Source organism: Lissotriton helveticus, chromosome 11 (genome assembly GCF_964261635.1).
Source record: "Lissotriton helveticus chromosome 11, aLisHel1.1, whole genome shotgun sequence".
Lineage (NCBI taxonomy): Eukaryota > Metazoa > Chordata > Amphibia > Caudata > Salamandridae > Lissotriton > Lissotriton helveticus.
Window position 1 is genome coordinate 601,273,179 of NC_136072.1, and position 26,750 is coordinate 601,299,928.

At 50.6% G+C, this 26,750-nt stretch overlaps 1 protein-coding gene across 2 annotated transcripts in view; it reads right to left on the reverse strand.

The window, feature by feature from the left end:
• Positions 1-26,750, reverse strand: part of XRN1 (5'-3' exoribonuclease 1) — a 1,049,234-nt gene that overhangs the window by 9,720 nt on the left and 1,012,764 nt on the right. For both annotated transcript variants that reach the window (XM_078666417.1, XM_078666416.1), the window contains exon 42: positions 15,702-16,012. In XM_078666417.1, the coding sequence (XP_078522543.1) occupies positions 15,707-16,012 (306 nt within the window). In that variant the 3' untranslated portion in view covers positions 15,702-15,706. The remainder of the gene's footprint in view (positions 1-15,701; positions 16,013-26,750) is intronic.

A 26,750-nucleotide genomic window follows, 5' to 3' on the forward strand; every position in this document is an offset into this window, starting at 1 on the left:
AACCGAGGAAACCCCCACATCCTGAAAATGTGAAGGACCACGTCCAGATGAAGACACCACTCGTGATTGTCCGAGTACCCCGATTGAAACTGTCCGCAAGCACATTCAGCACTCCAACCAGATGATTTGCAAATCATGCAAATCTCATGGTCCTGAGCCCAGGACCAGAGTCTAAGAGCCTCTCTACAGAGACGATACAACCCTACTCTTCTCTGTTTGATGATGTACGACATCACTGTAGTGTTGTCCGTAAGGACCTGAACCGACTGACCGCGAAGGGAGGGAAGAAAGGCCCTGGGAGGCAAACATATCACCCGCAATTCTAGAAGATGCAATCTTTCCTAAGGAGACCAAAGGCCTTTCACCTCCAGATCCCCCAGATGAGATTCCCACCCTAGAGTGGAGGTATCCGTTATCACTGTGGCCACTGGAGAAGGAAGTGAAATGGCTTCCCTTGAGGCAGGTTGCCTGGAACACTCCACCATTACAGCTCTGCTGCACAGTCTCTGAAGATTCTGACCACCTCCTTGAGATCTCCATTGTGTTGAAACTGCTGCCTGCCAGCGTGCATGGTTGATCAGCAGTACGCAGGAAGCGAACAGACCAAGCAGGCACAAGACCTCCAGAATTGGAACAGCCGATCCATTTAGAAAAATCGGAATCATAGCCTGGACGCCAAGAATCCTCTGTGGAGGCACAAAGGCACAAAGGCATGACTCACAGTAGTGTCCAGTACTACCCCTATGAACAGGTTGCGCTGAGAGGTTACCAGGTGAGCTGTGGGTTTGTTTATCTAAAAATCCAAGTTTTACAGACAAACAAGTTGCTTATCTTTAGTCCCCTCTGAGATCTGAAAGACATCGGAAAGATTTCCCTGATGCTGCGCCCAATGGAACTTCAGCTCCTACTGCAGAGCCCGCATATGCCATCTGGCATGAACCACCAGCAGGATGCAGGAGGCGATCAGGCTCAGCAGCCTCAGGGTCATTCTCACCGAAATCCGGGATAGAGGCTAAAGCATCGGTATCATAGCCCGAATATCCTGTTCTCGCTGCTCCGGAGGATAGACTTGAAACTGTGCTGTGTTCAGAACTGCTCTGATGAAAAGGAGTTTTGAGAGGGATTCAGGTGCGATTTCGGCACGTTGACCGCGAACCCCAGCGAAGGAGGTCTGTCGTACTCTGGAGGTGGGAGACGACAGCCTGAGGCGAGTTTGCCTTCAGCAGCCAGCCGTCGAGATAAAGGGAGACTGGAACCCTTGATCAGCGCAGATGAGTGGCAATCACCGCAATCACTTTCGTGAACACCTGAGGGGTCCTGGCAAGTCCAAAGAGGAGCAAGGTAAACTGAAAATGTTCATGGCCTATCGTGAATTGTAGGTAGCGCCGATGGGCAGGCAAGATGGGGATGTGAAAATAAGCATCCTGCAAGTCCAACGCTACCATCCAGTCTCCAGGGTCGAGGGCAGACAAGACCTAAGCCAAGGTTAGCATTTTGAATTTCTCTTTCCGGAGGAAGTGGTTGACGTCCCTGAGGTCTTAGATAGGACGCTGGCCTTTGTCCTTCTTGGGTACCAGGAAGAAGTGGGAGTACTACTTCTGGCACAGGGACGCGTTCAATAACTCCCCTGGCCAAGAGAGCAGTAACTTCATGGCGGAGAAGGGCCCGATGATCCTCCGACATGCGATGGAGTGTTGGTGTCATGGAGGGAGTTGTAGTCTCGAAGGGGAGGGAGTAGCCCCTTCGGTCTATCTGCAAAACCCACCTGTCCGATGTGATGTTGTGCCAGTGGGAGAGGTAATTGTTACATATAAAGGGGTCCCAGTTGCAAAATTTAGTTACAACAACGAAAATGTAGACAATTTAAACAAAATAGAGCTCTTGTTTATGAGAGATGTTATTTATTCACATCCTCAATCATAAATGGATTATGCATACATTTGTTCAAATTTTTTTTAAACATTTAAATGCACAAAGAGAGGCGAGGGTGAAAGGGGTACAGGGAGGAGGAGGTAAGTGCTTGGTGAGGATCGGGATAGTGTGAAAAGAGTTAGACTGAGGTCACATGTGGTCACATTGGTACATTTAGCAAGTTGACAGCACATGGGCATGTTGGTATCGCCATTACACACTTCTATACATATATATAATCCTATCCCAATGGTTAAAACACAGTCATAAATGTTCTGTTGAGCTTGCGTAGGGCATGTAAAAGGAGTAAGTCGACGTTTCGACCCCTGTTGGTGTAGGTTCACTTGCACCTTACTGCGGGGTCTTCATCAGGACTGGGATGGTGGTGAACAAGTGGGGGGTGGAGGGACCGGGGTGGGGCACCAGAAATGCCACTGTCAATGATGTGGCAACGTGAAGAGGGAAAGTTAATGAGCCCTTGGGCTCCAGTCATCAGAGAGAGCAATAACCTGGAGGTCTAGGTGTTTGGAAAGGCCTCCCGGGTTGAAGCTAGAGTGAATCCTCGGATCCCAGGCCGTGGAACTAACCCGTTCCGTGCTTGAATCTGGAGGTCTGGGTATTTTGAGAGGCCTCCCGGCTTGGAGCTAGAGTAAATCCTCGGATTGTCGGCTGTGGAACTAGCCCGTTGTTATTGTTATTGTTATTGTTAATGTCAGTTTATATAGCGCCAATTCACCGGCAGGTCTCAGGGCGCTTTTGACCGCAAAACATAACAACCTAATCAGCAAAGGGACCGGATAGAGACTATACTGGACTCAGCGCTTCTCTAAATAGGATAGTCTTTAGGGCTTTCCTAAAGTGGAGCCGGTTTCCATCTTTGCGAAGAGCCTCAGGCAGTTTATTCCAGAGCCTAGGCAGCAAGACCGAAAAAGATCTTCCACCTTTTGTGGCCAGTTTAAACCGAGGACACACAAGCAATTGAGCCTCGGAGGACCTTAGACTTCTTTCTGGCCGGTAGATCTCCAGCCTTTCTTTAATATACGCAGGGGCTTGCCCATAGATGGACTTATGGGCTATGCAGAGACTTTTGAAGGCAGACCTTTGCGTCACTGGCAGCCAATGAAGGCTCTGCAGCAGCGGGGAGGCATGTGATTTTTTTGGAAGTTTATAGATGAGTCTTGCCGCATCATTTAAAACCACCTGCAGTCTATTGGTTAACACCTTTGGTAAGCCCAGGTAGAGCGCGTTTCCATAGTCCAGCCGCGAGAGTATAGTGGCAGAGACTACAGTGCGAAGCATGGACTGTGAGAGGAGCGGAACTAGTTTGCGCAATTGTCTTATAAGACCATTACAAGTTCCTACAACGGAGGAGATCTGGCTCACCATTGAAAGGGCAGGATCTTTCTTTAAATACCAAGGCTTTTTACCAAGTCAGCTGGCTTAGGGGTGGGGCCCAATTCCTGGGGCCAGTACAGGTCACTCCAGGGGGAACAAATAGATGAAATTATTAACACCTCGGTTTTTTCGGGGTTAATCCTCAGGAGGTTCCGGGACATCCAGTTGACTGTGAATCTAAGTACCTCCTGTGCCTGTAACTGGGCCTGTTCAGTGTCGTCCATGCTCAACAACAACGGAGTATCGTCCGCATAATTGTATACGCGGCAGCCCATCTCAACCAGGGCTTTTATTAGGGGTTGTAGGTACAAGTTAAACAGAAGGGGAGATAGAGCAGAGCCCTGGGGAACCCCACATGTGAGCTTTCCCACTCCTGATACCGTATCTCCCAACTGGACCCTCTGGGTTCTCCCGGATAGGAAAGATTCCAGCCATTGATAGGCTGAATCCCGAAACCCATAACTGGCCAACCTGTCCAAAAGTAGAGTATGGCTGACAGTATCAAACGCCGCTGACAGATCTAAAAGTATCAGTGCGCTAGGTTTTTTACTGTCAGCCAACAACCTGAGATCGTCCAGCACCGAGAGCATTACCAACTCGGTGCTGTGATGTGCTCGAAACCCTGCCTGCATCTCATGGAGAAGATGGTTAGACTCCAGAAACGAGGCCAGGGATATCAGCACATGTTGTTCAAGAACCTTGGACAGGAATGGCAGCTGGGAGATCGGCCTGTAATTCTTCAACACTTTGGGATCTGCCCCCACTTTCTTAATTAGCGGTTTTACCCGAGCTTCTTTAAAGCTGATTGGTAGCCGTCCTGTGTTTAATGACTTGTTCAGCACGGACAAGATATGATCCTCTAGGCTAAGGCGAGCTAGGCGAAACACACTTGGGGGACATGGGTCCGCTGGGGAGCCTGATTTTATTTTCCTCATTAATGTTTCGAGGCCTAATGAATCCATCAGGGGGAATTCGGACATGTAGACTCTGACCGGAGTTTGAGTAGATTGTGGTTCCATAGGGCCAGTGACTGTTTTTTATTTCCTTTAAAATAGTGTCAACCTTATCCAAAAAGTATTTTAGAAAGGTGTCACAACTAATTGTGGTATCCGTAACTTGGGCTCTTTTACTTAGTTCCGACAGTATTTTGAAGGTTTCTTTCTGGACGTTGTCTGCCTCACTAATGCGATTTTCATAAAAAGTAGCTTTAGAGTTCTGTACATGTTTTTTTATAGGTACGAAACAACTTCCTATATTGTTCATGGGATTCTCCATCTTTTTTCCTCCTCCAAGTTCTCTCTAAATTACGTAGTTCTTTCCTATGCTCCCTCAGAGCAGGGGTGAACCAAGGGGCGCCTTTCCCCCCACAATTCACTTTTTGAGGCTTCTCAGGTGCAATCAAATGTATTGCTCTGATCAGACTATCCATTAAATCCTTACACTCTTGATCTACATCAGCGTCAGGATCCATAGGTTGGACGAATTCCATAAGTTTGGTGGTTAGCGTTTGTGAATCAACGTTTTTCCACTTACGCATCTTTTTAATTATGGGTGGTGGTTGCGGGGGTTTATACCGACAGGGATTTTACAATAGATCAGATGGTGATCTGACCAGATACAAGGGAGGACTTTCACTAATGTAACCTTGGGATCTAGGGCCCAAATCAGATCAAGAATGTGGCCCTTTATATGCGTGGGAGAGTCTACCAACTGCCTAAAGCCCAGGGAGGACATCGTTGTCTCTAACGAGTCAGCTGCTGAATCTTTTTTATCCCTGTCCCAGTGCAGGTTAAAGTCTCCCGTGACTACTATGTTTTTATACCGTGAGCATAAGTCAGACATACTAGCCATAAATAGATTGTTAAAGGCCGGAGTAGAGTTAGGTGGACGATAAACAGTGAGAATAGTTAGACACAGATTGTCAAACATAAGTTTCACTGCGCGCATGTCAGCCAAATCCACTGTTTCTGCCAAAATTTTGGTTACTACTAGATTTTTTTTTAATAGAATTGCTACTCCCCCTCCACGCGCATTCCCAGCACGGTTATGCCAATGTATGTCATATCCTGACGGGACAGCAGCTATGATATCAGGTAGGGAATTTTCCCCAAGCCAGGTCTCTGTCAGCGTCAGGATATCTATATCTTCATCTTGGAGCAAGGTGAAGATCTCAAGATTGTGACATTGCATAGACCTCGTATTAAGGCTAGTCAATTTCAAAGTGTACAGGTCCGAGATGGACTTACCTGAATATGGATTATGGATGGAAAGCTCGTCCAATACGGCTAGCGTGGCTGGATCTAAGGGGTGATATCCCATATTTAATCGATGCATTTCATCCCGTGTGTAGGTGGTCCAACCGCCAGAGGTCCCGGCCCCCGCGCCCGTCCGTGCGCGGACGGGCGCAGACGGGCTGGACTCTGGCGTGACTCCGGCGTGCTCACGCTGCGCGCGAACGCTGCGCGTCAGCATGGCCGCCCTAAGTAGCGATCAGCCGACCACTAGTGCGGCAACAAAGATGGCGCCGTCTGGCGTCACGACCTTCCCCTAAGATGGCCGCCAAGGGGTGAGAGGGACCCGCGAAATGCGGTGCTTTACTATTAAAGTGCAGGTAAGTGGTGGTAAAAACAGGGTAAAATTAACCCATAAACAACACAAATACAAAACAGGGTATTTAAAATCTTAAGTAGCTAGCGCTATAAAGTTCGTGAGATGCGCTACCAATTGACGCTGCAGCGCTCCTGAACGCGATCTCCTGTGGCTATGAAATGAGGCAGTACGCCTTGTCAGTCAGGCAGAGCCTCGAGTTTGCCCGCCCTAAGTAGCGATCAGCCGACCACTAGTGTGGCAACAAAGATAGCGCCGTCTGGCGTCACGACCTTCCCCTAAGATGGCCGCCAAGGGGTGAGAGGGACCCGCGAAATGCGGTGCTTTACTATTAAAGTGCAGGTAAGTGGTGGTAAAAACAGGGTAAAATTAACCCATAAACAACACAAATACAAAACAGGGTATTTAAAATCTTAAATAGCTAGCGCTATAAAGTTCGTGAGATGCGCTATCAATTGACGCTGCAGCGCTCCTGAACGCGATCTCCTGTGGCTATGAAATGAGGCAGCACGCCTTGTCAGTCAGGCAGAGCCTCGAGTTTGCCCGCCCTAAGTAGCGATCAGCCGACCACTAGTGCGGCAACAAAGATGGCGCCGTCTGGCGTCACGACCTTCCCCTAAGATGGCCGCCAAGGGGTGAGAGGGACCCGCGAAATGCGGTGCTTGAATCACGGACGTGGCGGTTGACAGCTTCTCACATGTTCGTATTACTGAGAGTGGGAGAGGTAATGGCGTATTCTGCGGCCCACTGGCAACTGGTGGCCTTGAAAGGTCAGACTAGGGAGGTTTGGGGGCTTGACCACGCATAGGCTGGGTAGCTTGCGCGGTCCTGAGGCTCTAGGTGGAATGTGGTGGGGCACTGCAAGGGGCGAGAAGTTTCTGCGAGGCCCAAGGATCTGGCCGCAGCACTAGAGTCCTTGAAACGCTGGAGCGAGTTGCCCGCCTTGTCATCAAACAGGCGACGGCCATCATAGGGCATGTCCAAAAGGGTAGATTGGACATTATCAGCCAGGCATGGTGCCGCAGTGCTACCGACGTGGAAACCATTCTACCCAGCGAGTCATCTGCATCCAGCCCACACCGGATGGTAAACTTTGCTGCGTCTCGACCCTCAGCAACAGCACGGGTGAGCACGGCCAGGCCTCCACCGGGCCCTGTGGCAGCACTTGCACAACCGTGTCCCACACCATGTGCGTAACGACCCAAAAGACATGCGGTGTTCACCGACTGTAGTCCTAAGCTGGCGGAAGAGAACATCTTCTTCCCAAGATGGTCCAGCTTCTTGGATTCCCTATTCGGGGGAGCTGTAGGGAATGCACCTTTTGAGGATGAGGCTTGGACCACCAAGCTCCAAGGGGTAGGGTGCTGGGAGAGGAAAAGTGGATCTCCGGGGGCAGGGCAATCATCCTGTTCACAGGAGCCCCTGTGCTGGGTTTGGACCAAGTGCCCGGAAGGATGTCAGGGAGGGCCTCATCGAATGGCAGCAGGGGCTCCAAAGAAGCTGCTGCCGGCTGAAGCACCTCAGTCAGGAGATTAGTCCTGACTGCCACCGTAGGAAGCTCAAAGGCCCAAGGCCTCAGCTGTGCTACGCAACACCACAGTGTAGGAAACTCCCTCTTCCGTAGCTACGGTAGCGAGAGAAAGCATACCAAGGTATGGGGAAGTATCCAGACAGCTGGCATCACCCAACTCCTCTCTCCAGTCCGGCTAGAGGGTGAACAGACCCCTCCCAGTCCTTCTCACCCTCCCCTGGCTGCCAGTCAGGGCAGTAGGGAACGCCAGGGAAGAACAGCGGTACAAAAGTACCCTTCTGCGCCGGTATCAGCGTTGGTCTGGTGCCATGTCCAAGACAGGGGTGAGGCTGGGGTCGACGACAGCTGTGGGCACAACCGGCGTTGGGGCGTCGTCACTGGAATAGGCGCCGGGGGACAGGCCTGGATCCTGGGGCAACCTGCGATGCAGAGGCTGGAGCTGCCGGCATTGAAGGCCCAGAGCCCCCAACCGAGTCTGCGGGCCCAAAGGTGCACCGGCGGAGTCAGGCTGCCAAAAGATGCTGTGCAGCGCTTAGTAAAATGCCTGAAGATGGGCAGGGGATGCTGCGGCAAAGAGAGAGAAGCGCTGAGTCGTCTCAGTGGGCTCCATGGAAGGAACCGGACAGCAACGATGCTCCAGGTCCCGCGTCGCGTCGGCCGACGGACGAACAGAAGGGGAAGAGCAGCGATGCTTCTTCGCCTTCTTGTGCTTCGACTTACCCGAGTAGTGCGAAGACTTCAATGATGATGGGTCTGCGACTGGTTTCACGACCTTCCCCTCGACTGGCACCTCAAATGGCGCGGATCGAATTGCCGGGCCTCCAAAAGCTTTCGGGACCGCTCCCGCAAAGACTTCGGGTTCAGGGCCCTGCAGTCAGAGCACGACTTCGGGTCATGGTCGAGAGCTCCAGTGAGCAAAGGCACACGAGGTGAGGATTGGTGACTGACATAAGCTTGTGACAGGAGTCACAGGGCTTGAAACCGGGCCGACGGCTGGACATCCCTCGTGCACCAGGAGTCGTAAGATTCAAAAAAGATGTTGACAAAAGTTGAAAAAGGGTTAGTCAAAAAATGACAAAGGGGCACGCTCTCTCCTGATCTGCGCTGGCTGATGCAGAAAAAAAGAACAGACGTCAGAGTGCAGGGGAGGTGTCTAAGTAGACACTGCAACGTCTTCCTGGCGACCACGACGCAGACGACTGACGTGACCGACCCCACCTACCGACGCGCAGGGGTACTGCTAAGAAAAAAATTCTCTGACGTCTAGGGGTAATTCTAAGGTAAGGAATCTATAACTAATAGTCTCTTTCAAATGCGGTGTTACTTGCACATGAGGCAGCACCATCTCCGGCAACTTTGCTTTAAGCAGCCAGTCGTCCAGATAGGGGAAAACAGGAATCCCGACCTTCTGATATGTGCTGCTACCACCACTGTCACCTTTGTGAAGACTTGTGGCGCGGATGTAAGACCGAACGGAAGGCCCGCAAACTGGTAGTGTTGAGATCCCACCGTAAAACGGAGATACTTCCGATACGATTTCAGGTGAAAATATGCATCCTGCTAATCGATCAACACCATCCAGTCTTCCTGTTGCAGTCCCAGGGTCAACATCTTGAACTTCTCCTGCTTGAAGTACAAAATTCAAGATCCTGAGATCTAGGATCGGCCTCAATTGTCCGTCCTTCTTGGGGATCATGAAATATTGGGAGTAGCAACCCTGACCCCTTTCCTGTTACGGAACAACATCTATTGCACCCTTCTGTTGCAAAGATAGAACCTCCTGCTGCAGAAGCAACAGGTGGTCCTCTGAGCACCAGCCTTGATGAGGCAGAAAAGGAGGGGGGAACTCCTGGAAGGGAAGGGCATATCCATTTTCTACAAGATCAAAATCCCAGAGATCTGACGTAATAGATCTCCAATTTCGTAGAAAATGGGACACCCGACCTCCCACGGGGCCAACATGCTCCAGGATGGAGGATCTAAAGCTGCTTCCCTGCGCTACCAGTTGGGGGAACAGGAGAGGAGGAGACTTGCTGCCAAGCTGTGCCGCGCAGGTAACCTCTACCCTTTCCTCTGTACAACCTATACAGAGGGTTCGCCTGCTGCTGCCTGGCCAGAAAGGAAGGAGTCTTGCCAAACCCGCGAAATCTGCGGCTCTACTATCCTTGAAGCGATGTAGCGCTGAGTCTGCTTTGGTACCAAAAGATGAGAGCCATCAAAAGGCAAGTCCAATAGGGTGGCCTGTACATCTGATGAATACCCAGACCCCCCTTAGCCAGGCGTGCCTCCTGGTTGCCACTGAGGAACCCATAAATCTAGCAACGGAGTCCGCTGTATCCAGCCCTGATTCTATTACTTAACAGACCGCTGCTTGCGTGTCCGATAGTCCCTCTGCAAAATGGCCCTGAACGTCCTCCGGAAGCTTGGGGCTCACCTCCTTTGCAGAATCCATCAGAGCTTAGATAGATCGATCCAGCAGGCACATTGCATTTGTATATTTCAGAGCCATACTGGCTGAAGAAAACACCTTTTTAGCTGATTCCGACATGCTCTTAGGTTCTCTATCTTCAGGTGTGGTTTGGAAAGAGCCCGTAGACTACCAAGCTCTCAGGAGACGGGTGTGTGGAAAGGAAAGTAGGATCTCCAGGTGCCACCTTATATCTCCTTGCAACTGATCGGGACACAGCAGGGGCAGTCATTAGCTTCTGCAAAACCTCTACAATGGACTTAGTCACTTAGTCAAAGCCTCATTAAATGGAAGCAGAGGTTCTGATACAGAAGAAGGAGAATGAAGCACCACGGTTAAAATATTTTACTTTATCTCTGTATTTGGTAAAGTCAAGTTCAGCAGATCAGCTACCTTCCTTATTATGGAATGGTATGAGGAGGCCTCTTGCGATGGAAGGCCTTTTGGTGAAGAGGGATCCCACTCCGGAGATGTGTCCAAACCACTAGTCTCTTGCAGACCCTCAAATTCCTGCATAGGGTCAACAATTTCCCCCTCTTCAGCCTCTTCCTGCTGCTCCTGAAATTCTTCCTCCTCCAGGAGTCTCTGCGCCTCCCTTCGGGATCTCATCCTGGGTATTGGCGTCGGCGCTAGGCACAGTGCCGGTGACTTCGGGACCGGCGGTGATGGAGGCTCCACAGGATTAGCAGAGGGAGCCGGGTGAGGCAGAGTCAGCACCATACCAGAGCCGGACAGCACAGGAGAAGACTCCAAGTGCACTCTTCCCTCGAGGGAATGCACCGGCGTCGAGAACCTCAGCGTCGGTAGAGGCCAACTTTCCGGGGTCATCTGCATGAAAGGCATGAATGGTGCCTGTGCAAAATGAGGTGGCAAACCTCCAAGGTTGAATAAAAGCAGTACCATGGGGTCAAAAGGAGCACCAGCAGGGCTAGCCATGCTGGCAAACATGCCGAATATTGCATTAAAAAATGCGAAGGATCCATACCTGGAGCCGGAAAGAGTGGGTACGGATCCGGTATCACTGGTTCAGAGACAGCTTGAGGAAACTGTTTGACTGGCTCTGGTTGTTACGCCGGAGCTGGGCTGGAGGGGCCGGAGGCGCTTCTCTGGGCGCCGGAGTGTGTGCCGGAGTCACCTCCGGTGAAGGGAAGGAGAGGCTTCATCCTTGTGGTGAGGCCGGAGTTCCTGGACCAAGCCTTATCCTTAGACGAACGACGTCTTGATGCATGACGCCACTTTTTTGTGCTTTCTTGACAACTTTGAGGTATGCAGAGTTGGTGACTTGGATCTCGTTATTTTCTGGGCCCTCTTCTGTTTCTTCGCCCTGGCAATAAACAGTTTGCCCCCCCCCCCCTCTCTTTCAGGGCCTTCAGATTCATGCAGCAGCTTGAAGAACACCCCTCGACGTTGTGGTCCGACGAGAGGCACCAAAGACAATCTTCATGGAGGTCAGTGATAGACATATGACCCCCAAATTCCCTGCAAGGATTAAAACTGGACTTCTGCACAGCCATGTCACTGCTACAATTTCAGGAAGAGCCTGCAACAATGAAACACCAGAAATGGAGAGCCCTGGAAAAGCGGTGTGTAAAAAAAAGCAACTGATGTCAGCACGCCGACATGGTCTGTTCATGGCTCCGATGACATCACGCGGAGTCACGTGCGGAGCCGTTCAATTGTGCTGTTGACGTGGGGGAGCTATGAAGAAAGGTTTCCATGGAATGCTGCACATAGGGTAATTCAACAGTTGAGAAATCCAAAGGTAGTTGTATCCATCAGAATAAATTATGCTGGTGTGCTGGAGAGCTGCCACAACAAAAGTGTTAGAATTGTGAAGAAAATCGTATAAACCTATCACTACAAAGAAAGCCTGTCATACACAATAATCAATTTTGAAAATAGGATTTAACTAATAAAAGCTCCTGCTTCATGTCAGGGTTAGAACTTACTCGGGGTAAATGGTGAAATTATTTCTATGATTTGAGTGAAGAGGCTATGTTTCATATCCTCCCCCTTTTCTTCTCAATAGTGGAAAAAACGTGCACTACAGAATAAGGAAAGCACATTGGTGTAGTTTAAAAATCCAAAGAAATTCTGAGTAGCTGGTATCATGTTATCTGACAATACATATATCAGGTAAATATACTTTATTACAAATCTATTATCACGCGGACTTTGACTCCGCATACATTTTCTCCGCATTGTCCCCTACCCCGCATACCATTACTCCGCATTTTTTTACATCGCATGTGCATTTATCACGCATGCCTTCGTTGTAAAGGTATGATGGTAAATGCACATACGATGTAAAAAACAAAACAAAAAAGAATTTGGGCGATCCAAGTCGTTGTGAGGAATCAGGTTTTTCTGTTTCCTCACATCCACGTGCACCGCCCCTGACAGAGTGAGGATGTGATTGAAGAAGCAGAAGCAGTGAGAAAATACAAGATGAAAAAGAGAGAAACCACGAGAAGAGAGAGGTAAGGGGGAATGGGCCTGGGGTGGGCGTTAATTTTTAAGGGATTAGGGTAGTGTTTGTGTAGTGTAGGGTAGTGTATGTGTAGTGTAGTGTAGGGAAGTGTTTTAGGGGTTAGGGTAGTGTTTTAGGGTTTATGGTAGTGTTTGTGTAGTGTAGGGTAGTGTATGTGTAGTGAGGGTAGTGTTTTAGGGTTTAGGTTAGTGTTGGTGTAGTGTAGGGTATTGTTTGTGTAGTGTAGGTAGTGTTTTAGGGTTTAGGGTAGTGTTAGTGTAAGGTAGTGTAGGGTAGTAGGTAGTGTTTTGGTGTTGGTGTAGTGTAGGGTAGTGTTTGTGTAGTGTAGGTTAGTGTTTTTTGTAGGGTACTCTCACTTACCTTTAAAACTTTTACAATGAGTATACCTTTAACATGCATGCCTTTGCGTTGTAAAAGCATGCGTGGTAAAGGCATATTCGTTGTAAAAGTTTGCGTTGTGTTAATTTGCGGAGTGATAGTATTTGCGGAATCATTTTTGCGGAGTGAGGGTATGCGGGGTATTTGTATGCGGAAAAACGTAGCATATTCATATATCAACAATAAAAATGCTTCTAGAAATTGTATCCTAAACGTATTTAGCGGACCAGCAGTTCACAACTATCTGAATGTTTCCATGTACTAAATGTGAACAAAGGACAGATTTATTAATGGGCATATTCTTCTTGCTTACGCCAAAACACAAATATGCCCTGTTGGGCTCACCACATAGTCCTGGATGTTTTGCAGCAAGCCCATAAGACTGAGTTCTTGCTGGTATAGGGGAAAACGGTATGTCCCAACAACTGTGCAATCAACTAGGGCAACACTGATTTGAACAATATTAGCTAGCAGCTGAAGTCAAACACTGTAATTAATACTTGAAGCCAATGAATACAAGCAGAAAAAAAAATTCGGCTTAGTTGTAGATACTCCTGCAACATTTCTTCTGATCTCTTTTCTGCAAAAAGTTAAACAGGAAACTTCAGCACTAGGTCTAATCTACAGCTCTTTTCCCAAGACCTGTTGTGTACAATATCAATATTTAGAGTGGGCTTGGGTCAGCCGAATGCTTGTCAATTGCATTTGCTTGCCTATTTTTCAATGCTTTCCTTCCTCTTCTTGTGTCTGTCCGTCCCCTGGACAATAACATCTTAACATCCTTTTGATTGGATGGCTTGGAGACCCCACTGCTTAAATTCAGGTAACTATTTTTTTTGTTTACAGTAGTTCATGTGTTTTATTGCTAACTCTCTCTCTTCCCTGTGGGCTGATTCCTCCTTCACATCCATTTTCGTGTTGCCATCTCCCTCAAGCTTGTCTGTTGTTCCTTGACTCATCCCTATCCCATTCAGCTTTTTTACTTTTTCTTTTTTTTCTTTATAACAGTTCTACATCCTTAGCACCTTTGTTATTCTCCCTCCCCTCTGTTTTTATAAACTTCAATAAAAAAAAAACGTTTTAGGAGTGCATGACAACAGAAATTTGCTAATGGGTGGCTTCTCTCTGTAAATGTTCTTTTGCACACCTTTGGTTTTAATTTGCTGCTTCAAAAATGGTGAAAGCCAAGTTGGACTGGTAAATTAAAAAACAAAGACAAAATGTCCACCATGTGAGTACATACGTGCTGACATACATCGTGATGCATGCGCCATCAGGCAGATATAAATATATATTTTTTGCCAATGCTGTTCAGCATTTGCAAAAAGCTTTTTTTCTAGCATTGGCAAAGCTAACCCCTTTCAAAATTAAGAACTACCAGCTTTACCAATGCTTGGTTACAGTCAGACTTCAATACTGATGCCAGCTTATTATAAGCAAAAGACATAATGCAAAATATATGCGAGTCATTAATTCATATAATCATTGCATGGGATACCTTGGGCAAATACTTAACATGCCTTTTATGTAAAATATGGAAAGGACATTAAAAGCAATACAAGTCTGTTTTTGCTCTCTTTTTTAGCTGTCGATTGCTTTAATATTTAAAGATTGGACGACACCTGCTGCATCAAGAGAAAACATTCAATGTCATTACAAGGTCAGAATAGGGTAGGTTTGTCAACCACAAGGGATAAAGGATGCTTAACCACCAACAATTACCACCCTCTCTCTGAAGTGACAATTCTCCTTTTAGGTCTGGCTTTCCAGTACAGATATCAGCCATTAAATGACAGTGTCAATTACATCTTAGTACGGCCCAGAACAGCATACATCTCTCACTACATGCTTCTGGCTGTTTGGTTGATCATTCGATCTTCCAAGAAAGGGTTCCATTGCAACGCATGAAGGGCTGCTTTACGCCTAAAAATTACACTCAATCTTTACAAATTTTTCATAATCAGTTCTTTATCTCATACATGCACTGTACCCAAAACGTCACACTTTTTATTATTTTGTTTTCATATACAAGAAACATTTGTTCACTTCAATCAAACGAATAAATTGCCAGGGATGTCAACGTGTTTTTTGCCTCTAGTGGTTTCCACAGAGGGATGACAATTTGGTGTCCCTTTCATGCTCATTCAGCTCTCAGGCTGCTGATAAAATGCAACATACTGTGCCTGACAATTCCCTGCTATGAACCCGGACTGCAGCTGAAATACAATTCAGTGTACCTCATGGCTTCGGGAAAAAGAACAGGCCTGTCTTACATATAAAAATGCAAAGCCAACCCTGGTGTCTCTTTGCCAATGGCTGTTGCTTAAAAAAGTTTACAAAGAAAGAATAGGAGATTCTAATTTAAGTCCAAATAAGTTATTCACTATCTCATTGGAAGACAGAGTTGTTTCCTGGAAGTGTTGTGTTTGCATTTTATCAGTCCACTCCCCATGAGCATGTAAGCCAGACTTATAGAACCCTTTCTAGGCTATGCACCAACCAGTCCTACTAATGTTTTGCAACGTGCAGTACATTTAGTAACACTGACTATTCTGACTCACAGAACCAGAAGTAGAGTTTCTAATCGGTGTCTTTTATGAAGGCTGTTTTATCTCCTGTTAGCCTGTGACTTTTTAGATGTTGTTCTACATTTTACTTACTGCTTGTCATACAAGACTACTAATGCTACATTGTAACTATACCGAAACCTGGGACCTGTCACAAAGCAGTGCACAGAACATAACCATACGCAAAGAGTTGCTTTTAAAACAGGTTTGAAAATATTCTTTTAGTCTTAACAACTGTATAGTTAAAGGAAAACCACTTCTATTTGGGGCACAACAATTTCATCTGCAAGCAGTACTACACACCGTAAATCTCTTAAATGCAAAAAGAAAGAAGACAGATTCTTAGTTCAGTACCGTATTTATTCCAAAGGCTTGGCTGCAGAGAAGTTGACTGCCAGTTTCCTTGATTTTCGCTTTGATGCAGAAGAAGGAGCTGATTTCCTAGGTGTAGCAGTGGTACCTTGAGTTGTTGCTGCAGTTTGCAATGAAGAAGAAGGCTGATCAGCTTGAGGAGACTTTATAATGCTTGGTGAACTATCAGGAGGCATCTGCTCATGGGTATCCAAAACCAGTGGTTGGTCGCTGTTTGCAGAGGCAGCTTGCAAATTAATTTGCGAATCGCTGAGTTCATAATTCTTCCTAATACCAGCCTTCTTTTTGGTTACCTTAGAAAACACATAACATTTTAAATGCCTTGTGTATCTTATGCCAGTGCTCTACTGCAACAAGACCAGTGAAATGCATTCAACAGCAACAAAACCTACAACTCACCTTCCATGGAACCTATCTGGAGAGTAAAATTATCCATCAACCACGTGTGGCGCTATATCTCCAAATTTTATCAGCTCACTATCAGCAAAATTCAACGCTATTGTGACTCTAATACATCTAATGCACAATTTACTACTTGTGTAACGATATATCTGTAAGAGACATTAGTTAGTATTAGATTCCTTACCTTAGAATATCCCCAGGCGTCAGACTGGATCCGGAAATTTTTGCGTAGCAGTACCCTTGCGCGTCGGTAGGCGCCGTCTGCGGCTCCGCGTCCGTCGTCGGCGCCGTGATGACGTCGTCGGAGTACTTAGACGCCGCCTCCGCGTGCGGACGTCAGTTCTTAGACACAGCTTTTCCGCGCCAGAAACGCAGAGCCATGTTAAAAACCAACAGTGGTGCCATTGAAACTAGGGCCCTGAAAGGGGCTAACCCTAACCTTAGATATCGGTTCGCAGAACGGGGAGGATGGGTGGGTCGGTAAGGAATCTAATACTAACTAATGTCTCTTACAGATATATTGTTACACAAGTAGTAACTTTTGCATCTGAAAGAGACACGTTAGTATTAGATTCCTTACCTTAGAATAGATACCCCAGCAATACCAACTCCGGTGGTGGGTCTGCGAACCAATAATCACACCAGAAAGTCCTGGAGGACGGAACGGCCAAAGAAGCCATCCCTCCGGACTTGGCTGTCCAGGCAGTAGTGGCATGCAAATGTGTGCAGCGATGCCCACGTAGCTGCCTGGCAGATATCCTGTAAGGGCACACCCCTGCCCAGGGCAGTAGTAGTCGCCGTGGCTCGGGTGGAATGAGCCCGTAATTCAACAGGGGGCTCCTTTCTAGCCAAGGAGTAGCATGCCTGGATACACAAGATGATCCACCGGGAGATGGTCCTCTTGTGCACTGCTTTCCCCTTCTTAGCGCCCACGTAACCAACAAAGAGTTGGTCATCCACCCGGAACTGGCGTGTGCGATCCAAGTAAAATGAGAGCGCACGTTTTGGGTCCAGATGGTGGAGCCGCTCTTCCTCTTTAGAGGGATGCGGTGGCGGGAAGAAGGTTGGCAAGGTGATAGACTGCCCGATGTGGAAGGCCGTGACAACCTTGGGCAGGAAAGATGGCTTAGTACGCAACACCACTTTGTCCGGATGGACAGAAAGTAAAGGTGGAGTACAAGAAAGGGCCTGGAGCTCACTCACTCTCCTGGCAGAGGTGATGGCAACCAGGAAAGCAGTCTTCAGAGTAAGAAGGCGGAGAGGACAGTTGTGAAGTGGCTGAAAAGGAGTGCACATCAGAAACGTAAGAACCAGGTTCAAGTCCCACTGAGGCATCACAAACGGAACAGGAGGAAATGTGTGTGTTTTGCCTTTTAGATATCTATTTACAATAGGGGACTTGAACAAAGAAGGTTGATGAGGCAGCCTCAGAAAGGCCGAAAGGGCAGAAAGGTAGCCCTTGATAGTGCCCAGAGCAGAGCCCTGCTGGGCAAGAGAAAGAAGGAAGAGAAGAACCTCAGAGAGAGGGGCAGCAAGAGGATCCACAGCCTTTGCTGTGCACCATGCCACAAATCTGTTCCACCTGCCGGCGTATACCGACTTTGTGGAGGGACGCCTGGCTGCCAGAATGACGTTACAGACTTCAGGAGGCAAGTCAAATGGCCTCAACTGTCGCCGCTCAATCTCCAAGCATGGAGGTGGAGACTGGACAGGTTCGGGTGGAGGACCGTCCCCTGCTGCTGCAACAGAAGGTCCTCCTGAAGAGGCAGACAAACCGGGGGATCGACTGACATACTGAGTAGCTCTGGATACCAGTACCTTCTCGCCCAGTCCGGAGCCACAAGGATGACTTGGGCCCGGTCGCGCTTGATCTTCTTCAGCACTCTGGGCAGAGGTGGTATAGGCGGAAAGGCGTACAATAGACTGCAACTCCACTCGCGACGAAAAGCGTCTCCGAGCGAGTGCCGCCTTGGAAATTCCAACGCGCAGAACTGATGACATTGCGCGTTCTCTTCGGTGGCGAATAGATTTAACCAAGGCTCTCCCCATTGCTGAAAGAGGCCTTGCGCCACGTCCGAGTTCAGACGCCATTCGTGATTCATCATGCACCGACGGCTGAGCTCGTCCACCCTGGCGTTCAGAGAACCTGCCAGGTGTTGAGCCACCAGGGTCACGCCCTGGCGTTCCAGCCATTGCCAGAGGCGCAGAGCCTCCTGGCAAAGGGTCCACGACCCCACCCCGCCCTGTTTGTTGCAGTACCACATGGCGGTGGTGTTGTCCGTGAACACCTGCACTACACTCCCCCGGACAGAGGGGAGGAAGGCCTTCAGTGCTAGACGAATCGCCCGTAGCTTCAACAGGTTGATGTGGAGCCGGGCCTCCGCCGGAGACCAGAGGCCTCTGATCTCCGCCTCTCCCATGTGGCCTCCCCAGCCCTGGAGGGACGCGTCCGTCACAACTACGTGCTCCGGTTGGGGAAGGGAGAGGGATCTGCCGCTGACCCAATCGCGGTCCGTGAGCCACCACTGCAGCTGTCTCGCAGTGCCCTCCGAGATCAGGACGTGGTCGGACAGGTTGCCCTGATGCTGGGCCCACTGAAACTTCAGGTCCCACTGCAGAGCCCGCATCCGCCACCTGGCGTGATACACCAGAAGGATGCAGGAGGCCATCAGCCCCAGAAGCCGCAGCGTCAACCTGACTGAGACCTGGGATAACGGCTGAAAGATGGGAATCAGAGCCTGAATATCCCGGACCCGTTGTTCGGGTGGATAAACCCGAAACCGCGCCGAGTCCAGAACCGCTCCGATGAAGAGGAGCTTCTGAGAGGGGCACAGGTGTGACTTCGGCACATTGATGGAGAACCCCAGCTGGTGCAGGAGGTCTGCCGTAGTCTGGAGGTGGCTGACGACTGTCTGGGGCGAGCCCGCCTTCAACAACCAGTCGTCGAGGTAGGGAAAGACTGAAACCCCTAACCTGCGCAGATGAGCTGCGAGCACCGCCATCACCTTTGTGAACACCCGTGGGGCGCTGGTAAGGCCGAAGGGGAGCACGGTAAACTGAAAGTGCTCGTGGCCAACCGTGAACCGCAGGTAGCGCCGGTGGGCCGGCAGGACGGGGATGTGGAAATAAGCGTCCTGCAAGTCCAACGCGACCATCCAGTCTCCTGGGTCCAGGGCAGCTAAGACCTGAGCCAGTCAGCATTTTGAACTTCTCCTTCCGGAGGAAGCCGTTGACGTTCCTTAGATCCAAGATAGGGCGTAGGCCCCCTTTGCCCTTCTTGGGTACCAGAAAGTAGTGGGAGTAGCAACCAGACACTACTTCTGGCCCAGGAACGTGCTCGATGGCCCCCTTGGCCAAGAGGGCCGTAACTTCCTCCTGCAGAAGTCGCAAATGATCCCCCGATACACGGTGGTTCTGCGGTGGCATGGCTGGAGGAGTCGCCTCGAAGGGTAGGGAGTAGCCCCTTCGGACGATTTGCAGCACCCACCTGTCCGAAGTGACAGTGCGCCAGTTGAGGTGGTGATGGCGAACTCTGCCCCCCACTGGCGTCACATGGGCCTGAAAGCACGGACTAGGAGGGTTTTGAGGCGGATGCTGCGGGGAAAGGTGTGGACTGACCTCGCCGTTGACCCTACCGCCAGGACGGCGGTTCCCACGGCCGCCACCGCGTTGGGTATTTCCCTGCGGAGCGTGGCTGGCAGCACGTGTGGGTACACCCCTTCCGTGGCCACGAAAGGAGTGAAAAGCAGCCAATTGCTGGCGCGGGGCCGAGAGGCCCAAGGACTTGGCCGTAGCCCTGGAGTCCTTAAAGCGCTCAAGCACATGGTCTGCTTTGTCGCCAAAGAGGCGACGGCCATCGAAGGGCATGTCCATCAACGTGTTCTGGACATCTGCCGAAAAGTTGGGGGACCTCAGCCAGGCGTGGCGTCTGACCGCCACCGTCGTTGCCATCGCTCTACCTTGCGAGTCGGTGGTATCCAGCCCACACCGGATAGAATATCTGGCTGCATCCCGACCCTCCACAAGGGCTTGGCCGAGTTTGGCCCGTACCTCCAACGGACACTCTGGCAGCACTTCCGCGACCGTATCCCACAGAGAGTGGGTGTAACGGCCAAAGAGGCATGCGGTGTTGGAAGACCGCAGTCCCATACTAAGGGATGAGAAGATCTTTTTGCCATACTGCTCATACCTCTTGGATTCCCTGTCCGGCGGAGCCGACGGGAACGCGGTCAGGGAATTGGAGGCCTGGATGACATCTGGCCACGTTCCTATCTAAGGGCGAACCCGTAGCGGGCTTGGAACAAGTGCCCAGAAGAACGTCGGTCAAGGCCTCATTAAAGGGCAGCAGAGGCTCGGCCGAGCTTGACTGCGGTTTAAGGACCTCAGTGAGGAGATTAGTCCTCACTGCCTTGGCAGCCCTCATCAACACCACACTGTAGGTTGCCCCCTCCTCCGAAGCCACGGTAGGAGGGGAGACAAAACCAGTGTCTGGAGAGGTGTCCAGGCCACTGGCCTCCCCAAGGTCTCCTGCCCAGTCCTCATGAGACTGACTCTCGGGTCAGAGGGTCCTCAGACCCCTCCCAATCCCCTTCCTCACCCATCTCCTGATACTTCATAGAAGTGAAACTCTCCAAACGACGTCTGGAGCGGCGCCCATCGGGGCCGTCCCGACGTCGGAACAGGAACGAAGGAGGAATCGGGGACGGGGCGACACCTGATGGTCCCACGCCGGGGAGGTCGTAAGGTCCACCGGCGACGACCCAGATCCTGAAGAAGCCCTAGTGGGGTCCCGCGCGCCGGGCCCGAAGGCGCCGGGGCCGCTGGACCCTGCGGCGCTGGGCCCGAAGGCACCGGCGGCGTCGGGATTGTGGGGCCTAGCGGCGCCGGGCCCGAAGGCGTCGGCGGCGTCGGGGCTGAAGCCCTCGACCCGCTAGAGGCCCCAGACGGGTCCGCTGGGCCCGAAGGCGCCGCGGAGCCCGTCGGAGGAGATAGGTTCCTCATGGCCATGAGGAAGCGCTCGATCTCCTCCGGCGCCTTGTTTATCCCAGGGACCAGAAGGTGTGGAGCTGGACGTGGCGCCTGCGACGACTTCGACCCGGAGGAGTGCGGCCTACTCTCCGAACTGTGGTGGCTCCGAGCCCGCGACCTGTCCCTCGACCTCCCGTGGGACCGGGACCTCTTGCGGTGCGGGACCGACTGCCGGAGTTCGAGTCGCCTGCGGGACCGCTCCAGCCTGGCTTTCGAAGAGAGGGCCCGGCAGTCGGAGCAGGCCTTGTCGTCGTGGTCGACGCCTAGACAAGTTAGGCACAGGTGGTAGGCTCCGTGACCGACATCGTGCGGTCGCAATCCTCGCAGTGCTTAAAGCCAGGCATCCCTACGGCACCGATCGGAGTCGTGAAGACTTCGAAAAATGACCAAAAAGATCCAAAAAGTTAGTCAAAAATTGACTAAGGGTTACTGCTTTTTCCAGATCCGCGCTTGCTGGCGCGGAAAAAAGAAGAACTGACGTCAGCACACGGAGGCGGCGTCTAAGTACTCCGACGACGTCATCACGGCGCCCACGACGCCGACGACGGACCCGCAGACGGCGCCTACCGACGCGCAAGGGTACTGCTACGCAAAAATTTCCGGATCCAGTCTGACGCCTGGGGATATTCTAAGGTAAGGAATCTAATACTAACGTGTCTCTTTCAGATCCTAGCCACACTTGCATCAACTTTTGTAAAAGTGGTGGGCAGGGCCTGACTTTGATTAAAAACATTACAAAATACAGAAACACCCAGTTGGAAGTGTCCATGACCATCTTTACAAAAACACGACCAGACATCCTCTGGACCCCCCTCAAGGTCAACCAAGAGCTGGCGGTTGGAGAGACAAATATTATATGAGAGGAAGGGTAGATTTTGGTCGAATGAGAGAGTTCAAGAGTAGGAGCAGCAGAGCAACCATAAGTTACATACCTTTGGGAAGGCTCTTAATGGTAGACACTGTATCCATCTGTGGATTTCTCATTATTTGAATACTAACAGGTGTCAGACTAGATATGGAAATGCTTCCATAGCTCCTACACACTGGTACGTGGTAACTTTTGCCTCCAATACATGACAACAGGGACCTGCATATAGGTCCCTGCACCACATCACACACCACTACCTTTCCCGGTAGGATTAGGCACACCCCAGCAGGCTCGCATAGGAAAAAGATATCAAATAAAGAGCCCCAGTGTGGGTGCCCGTCAGGCATTTGCGACGTCCAACTGATCAGGATCAGGCCCCAAGTACGAGTTACTTACCTTCGGTAATGATGTATCTGGTAGGAACGTTGTCTAGCCGCAGATTCCTTAACTTAGAATATCCCCAGGCGTGAGACTGGATCCGGAATTGTTTTGCAGCAGCACCTATGCGCGCCAGGACACGGCGCCACATGAACCCGCCCTGATGTCGTCCACGTACGTGACATCAGCGAGGTCATAGAAGTCACTCCTAGCACACTGACGTCAGTTTTCTTCAGAGAAACTTTTCAGCGGCACAACGCAGAGCCACCAACAAAAAAATTGTTTAAGTATGGAAACAGTGTGCGAGGGATAAAAATCTGTGAATAAAGAAGGAGGATGGTGGAAGACACCATCGTAAAAGACAGAATTAGACACTGCCCACATATAAGTGGAAGCTGTGAGAAAGAGCCCAGCAAGCTAAGCAAAGACCCTTCCCCGAGTGCAACAAGGGAAGAACATCTCAACAGACAGAAATAGACTGATAGCGCCATGTAGAAGTGTGCCGTCCACTTAGAACGGAACACAGAAAGAACAACAGTCCACTGTAGGAAAGTATGAAAAGACTGGCCTTTCCCCTCCAAAAACAGAGGTAGAAAACAGAGCACAACCGACCCTCAAAGAGGAAGACCACGAGGAGACCAGGACCCCGAGGTAGTAGATAAGACAGAAGGAAGGGAAGGGGAACTGGAGAGGAAAACGAATTTCCTTGTGAATCGAATCTCCTTGTGAATCAAACGTCCCATATAACAGGAAAAAAGCCCCTCAGCAGAAGGTAACTGTATATAAAAACACCCAGGGGAGTGCAACAATCTGAACACCCTTGAGAGATAACCCAATGGCAACTGAAGAGGCCAGCGGAGAACACCACTAGACAAGGTCCTCGCAGAACAGGGAGGCTGGGAGGGCGTTAAGGAATCTGCGGCTAGACAACGTCTCTACCAGATACATCGTTACCGAAGTAAGTAACTCGTACATCTGATAGAGACATCTAGCTGTAGATTCCTTAACTTAGAATAGATACCACAGCCATACCCCAAAAGGGAGGCGGGTCTGCGACAGAACACCAGAAAGCGCCAAGCATCTGATCCAGCAACAGAGTGACGGATAAAGGGGGGAAGCTGTGGCGGAACAGCCAGACAGCAACCCAAGCAGCTCGAAGAGCAGAAATAACAGGATAGAAGATATCCTAAAAACATGCCAGAATGGCACTACACCATACACGTATATAAAAGGGCAGGTAGAACGGCATGAGCCCTATACTAGAGCAAGAAAGAGAGAGGAAGAAAGAACACTCTCCGCTTAATGCCGCACAAGGAGTGCACTGACCCAAGCTCGAAATGAACTTGAAGAGATGCAACCAGTACCTAACAGACTAGCCTATAGAAGGAAGCCGAAGGAGTCAGTGTCAAGAGTCCAAGGCAAGAGCTAGAATGGAGAAATGCGTTGGGAATAGCCAGCAGGACAAGAAACTGCCAAGCGCACACCCAACCCCAAAAAAGGGTAATGAGGGGAAATTAGCATCAATTCCCAACCTGCTGAAGCAGGTAGAAATATGCAGCAGGTAAAAGGCCATAGAGACCTTAAAGTGGCTTACACAGGAAGTATAAGAGTGCCCAACCGGGCAGCATGAAGCCAAAGCGAGAAACAACCCACAATGTAGGCTTGCAGGCAGTAGTCAATGACCACTGCCATGAGAAAAACTGTACCGCAGGCGTAGCTTTGTAACAAGAGTAGGTGATGATTTGGAAAAAGGGTATATCCGAAGGAAGGTGCCAAAAACACCAAGTCAACGAATGGTAGCAAGAGTCTCTGAATCAGAGACCAACACTCCAAAAAAGACACGTACAGCGTCAAACACCAAAAAGGGAGCCTATGTCAATTTGGGAAATCACCCCAGTAAGCGGAAGCAAGGAGGCCCCTATGGAAATTGCAGCAACTCAGAAATGCTCCCCCACACATGGAGATATGGGTCCAGACCTCGCAGCTTCGACAAGAGGTGGCGACGTAGGGAGAGGATACCAAGGCAACCGGCATGTATACATAAATGTATAAACATATAACTATGTGGAAACAGAACTAGCCAGGAGCATAAACATGCCCATACCGGATCATACCTAGTACAGTAAAGGCAGGTAGGAGCCGTTTTTGAAGAAGAGACGATGAAACCTCCCAAGGAGGCGGATGACCATGGCGTAAGCAGATGGCACCAGGGAAAATCATAGAACACCGTGCAGCAGATCACCAAAAGACGCATGGAGCCCACAGGAACTCCAGGCCCAGGTGATATAAGCAAGGCTATATAATAGCGTACAAGTACCCCACATAGAGTATGCATACCTCAACAACGGGAAACACCTCTTAGGGCAATATGCCAGGCCAAAACAACGCAGTAACGAACCGAACCCGTGAACTGAGTTCTGAGCCGTAATGGCATTACAGAACTGACCACAGTCAGAGGACACAGCAACCTGTGGAACATGGACACAGAAGGCCAACAGGTAGCTGAAAGCAAAACGCATCCAAGGGATGCCAATAAAAGGGTAAGCACCCTTGACCACAGAAAAAAGAGGACGTAAGGCTCACTGCCAATGTTTAACACCGAGTGCATCTAAAGGATGCGAAATGAAAAAGTACCACCACGGAAGACAGGCCTAAAAGGACCCAAGTGGGAGGACGAAAGCCCGCCAGAAGCCGCTGAACCACCGATTCGGCGTGAGCATCAAACAACAAAACCCCATCAAAGGGTAAGTCGACCAGTCGCTCTCATATATTTTCAGGGAAGATGCTATCTCGCAACCAAGCGTGACGCCTTAAGACAACAGAACCCGCCATGGCTCGGCCCAAAGAATCCGCAGTATCTAAGGCTGAACGGATTGTGAATTCGGCAAGGTCACAGTCATCCCGGAGGAGGTGAAGGAGATCAACGTGAGCACCTTCAGAGGTGGCAGGAAGCAAAGACTCTGCAGAGTCCCATAGGGCAGAGGTAGCCCGCACCAAAACACACACTGTATTCAAGGACCATAGGGCTGCGCTAGTGGATGCAAAGATGTTCCTACCCCATGACTCAAGCCATCTGTACTCCTGAGAGGGAGGAAGCGTTAGAGAGGGCAGAGAAGGAAAGGCAGTCTGCAACACAAACCCCTGCGCATCAGGGTGCACAAAAAGACAAACCGGATCATGTGGCGCTGGACGGTGGCGGTGGAAAACTGAATGAGCCACCAGGTCACCTGAAGCAAGCCGGACACAGGTACCCAAAAGGGCATCATAAAGGGAAGCCGCAAAAGCGGCTCCACATTTCCGGACCCACAGTGCAGGACCTCAAGCAAGGGGTACACAGACAAAGGGGCAGAAGGGGGTTGCATATTTAAAATGCAGGTGGCCAATGAGACCACTCAAGAAAACCGCATAAGCCTCGGTAGCCCTCCGCGGAGGGGACAACAGCCCATCAGTGGGGTAGGGTTGTAAGCTGACCCTCCCAAGCCACTGAGGGTGCGCCCAATCCCCCACGGAAGGAAGCCCCATGGAAGAATGAGGATCCTGGAGGGGGTCCTGGGGAGGCGAACAGCCTGCCGGATCTGGGAGCTCCTGAGGAAGCGCCACAAATTCCAAGGGGGAAACTGGCAACACTAGCTCCGGCGATGCCGGGCGGGAGGGCGGCGCTGAACTCTCTCCAGAGGCCTCTAGAGAAGAGTCCAGAACTAGTCGTTGACACGGCGCCAAAACGACGCGCGTCGGCACTGATCGTGCCTCGTCAGACGCCGGATGCATCCGGCGGTGAAACTATAACAAGCTCCCTCTCTGAAGAAGGAGAGGGCGCCAGGGCCGGCGAGGCAAGCTTCCGGCGCTGTCCCGGCGTCGGCTTCACCTCAACCAGAACAGGCTCCGAGCGGAGGCAAGCCTCCGGCGCCTAGCCCGGCTCCGGACAGGCGGCCGCCTGCCCGGAAGGCTGGGGTGTGCTCAAGACAGGGCTATGAGCACCGGCAACCCTCTGCAGCGCCACAGGGAGCCCCGCGGGGCTATGCGGCATGGCAGAGGCGCCGTGGGTCGTAGATGGGGACCCAGCTGGGCCGCGCCCTAACGACACCACAACTCCGACGTTCCTGGGGAGAAAAGGCTCAATTGGCACCGGCGGCGAACTCGGCGGCGAGTCTGTCGGAGACCCCACAAGAAGCGGAGGTCCCAAGGACGCCCCAGGAACAGGAGAGGACCCAAGGGAGGCCTGCAAAGCCGTAGCATAAACCTCCATTTGGGCACGAGTCACCCCCACACCCGGAAAGGGCGGATAGAGGGGGGGGGGGGGGGGGCGACCGTCTGGAGCGCAAGTCTGGCATGTTCCGGGAACAAGTGCCCCTGAC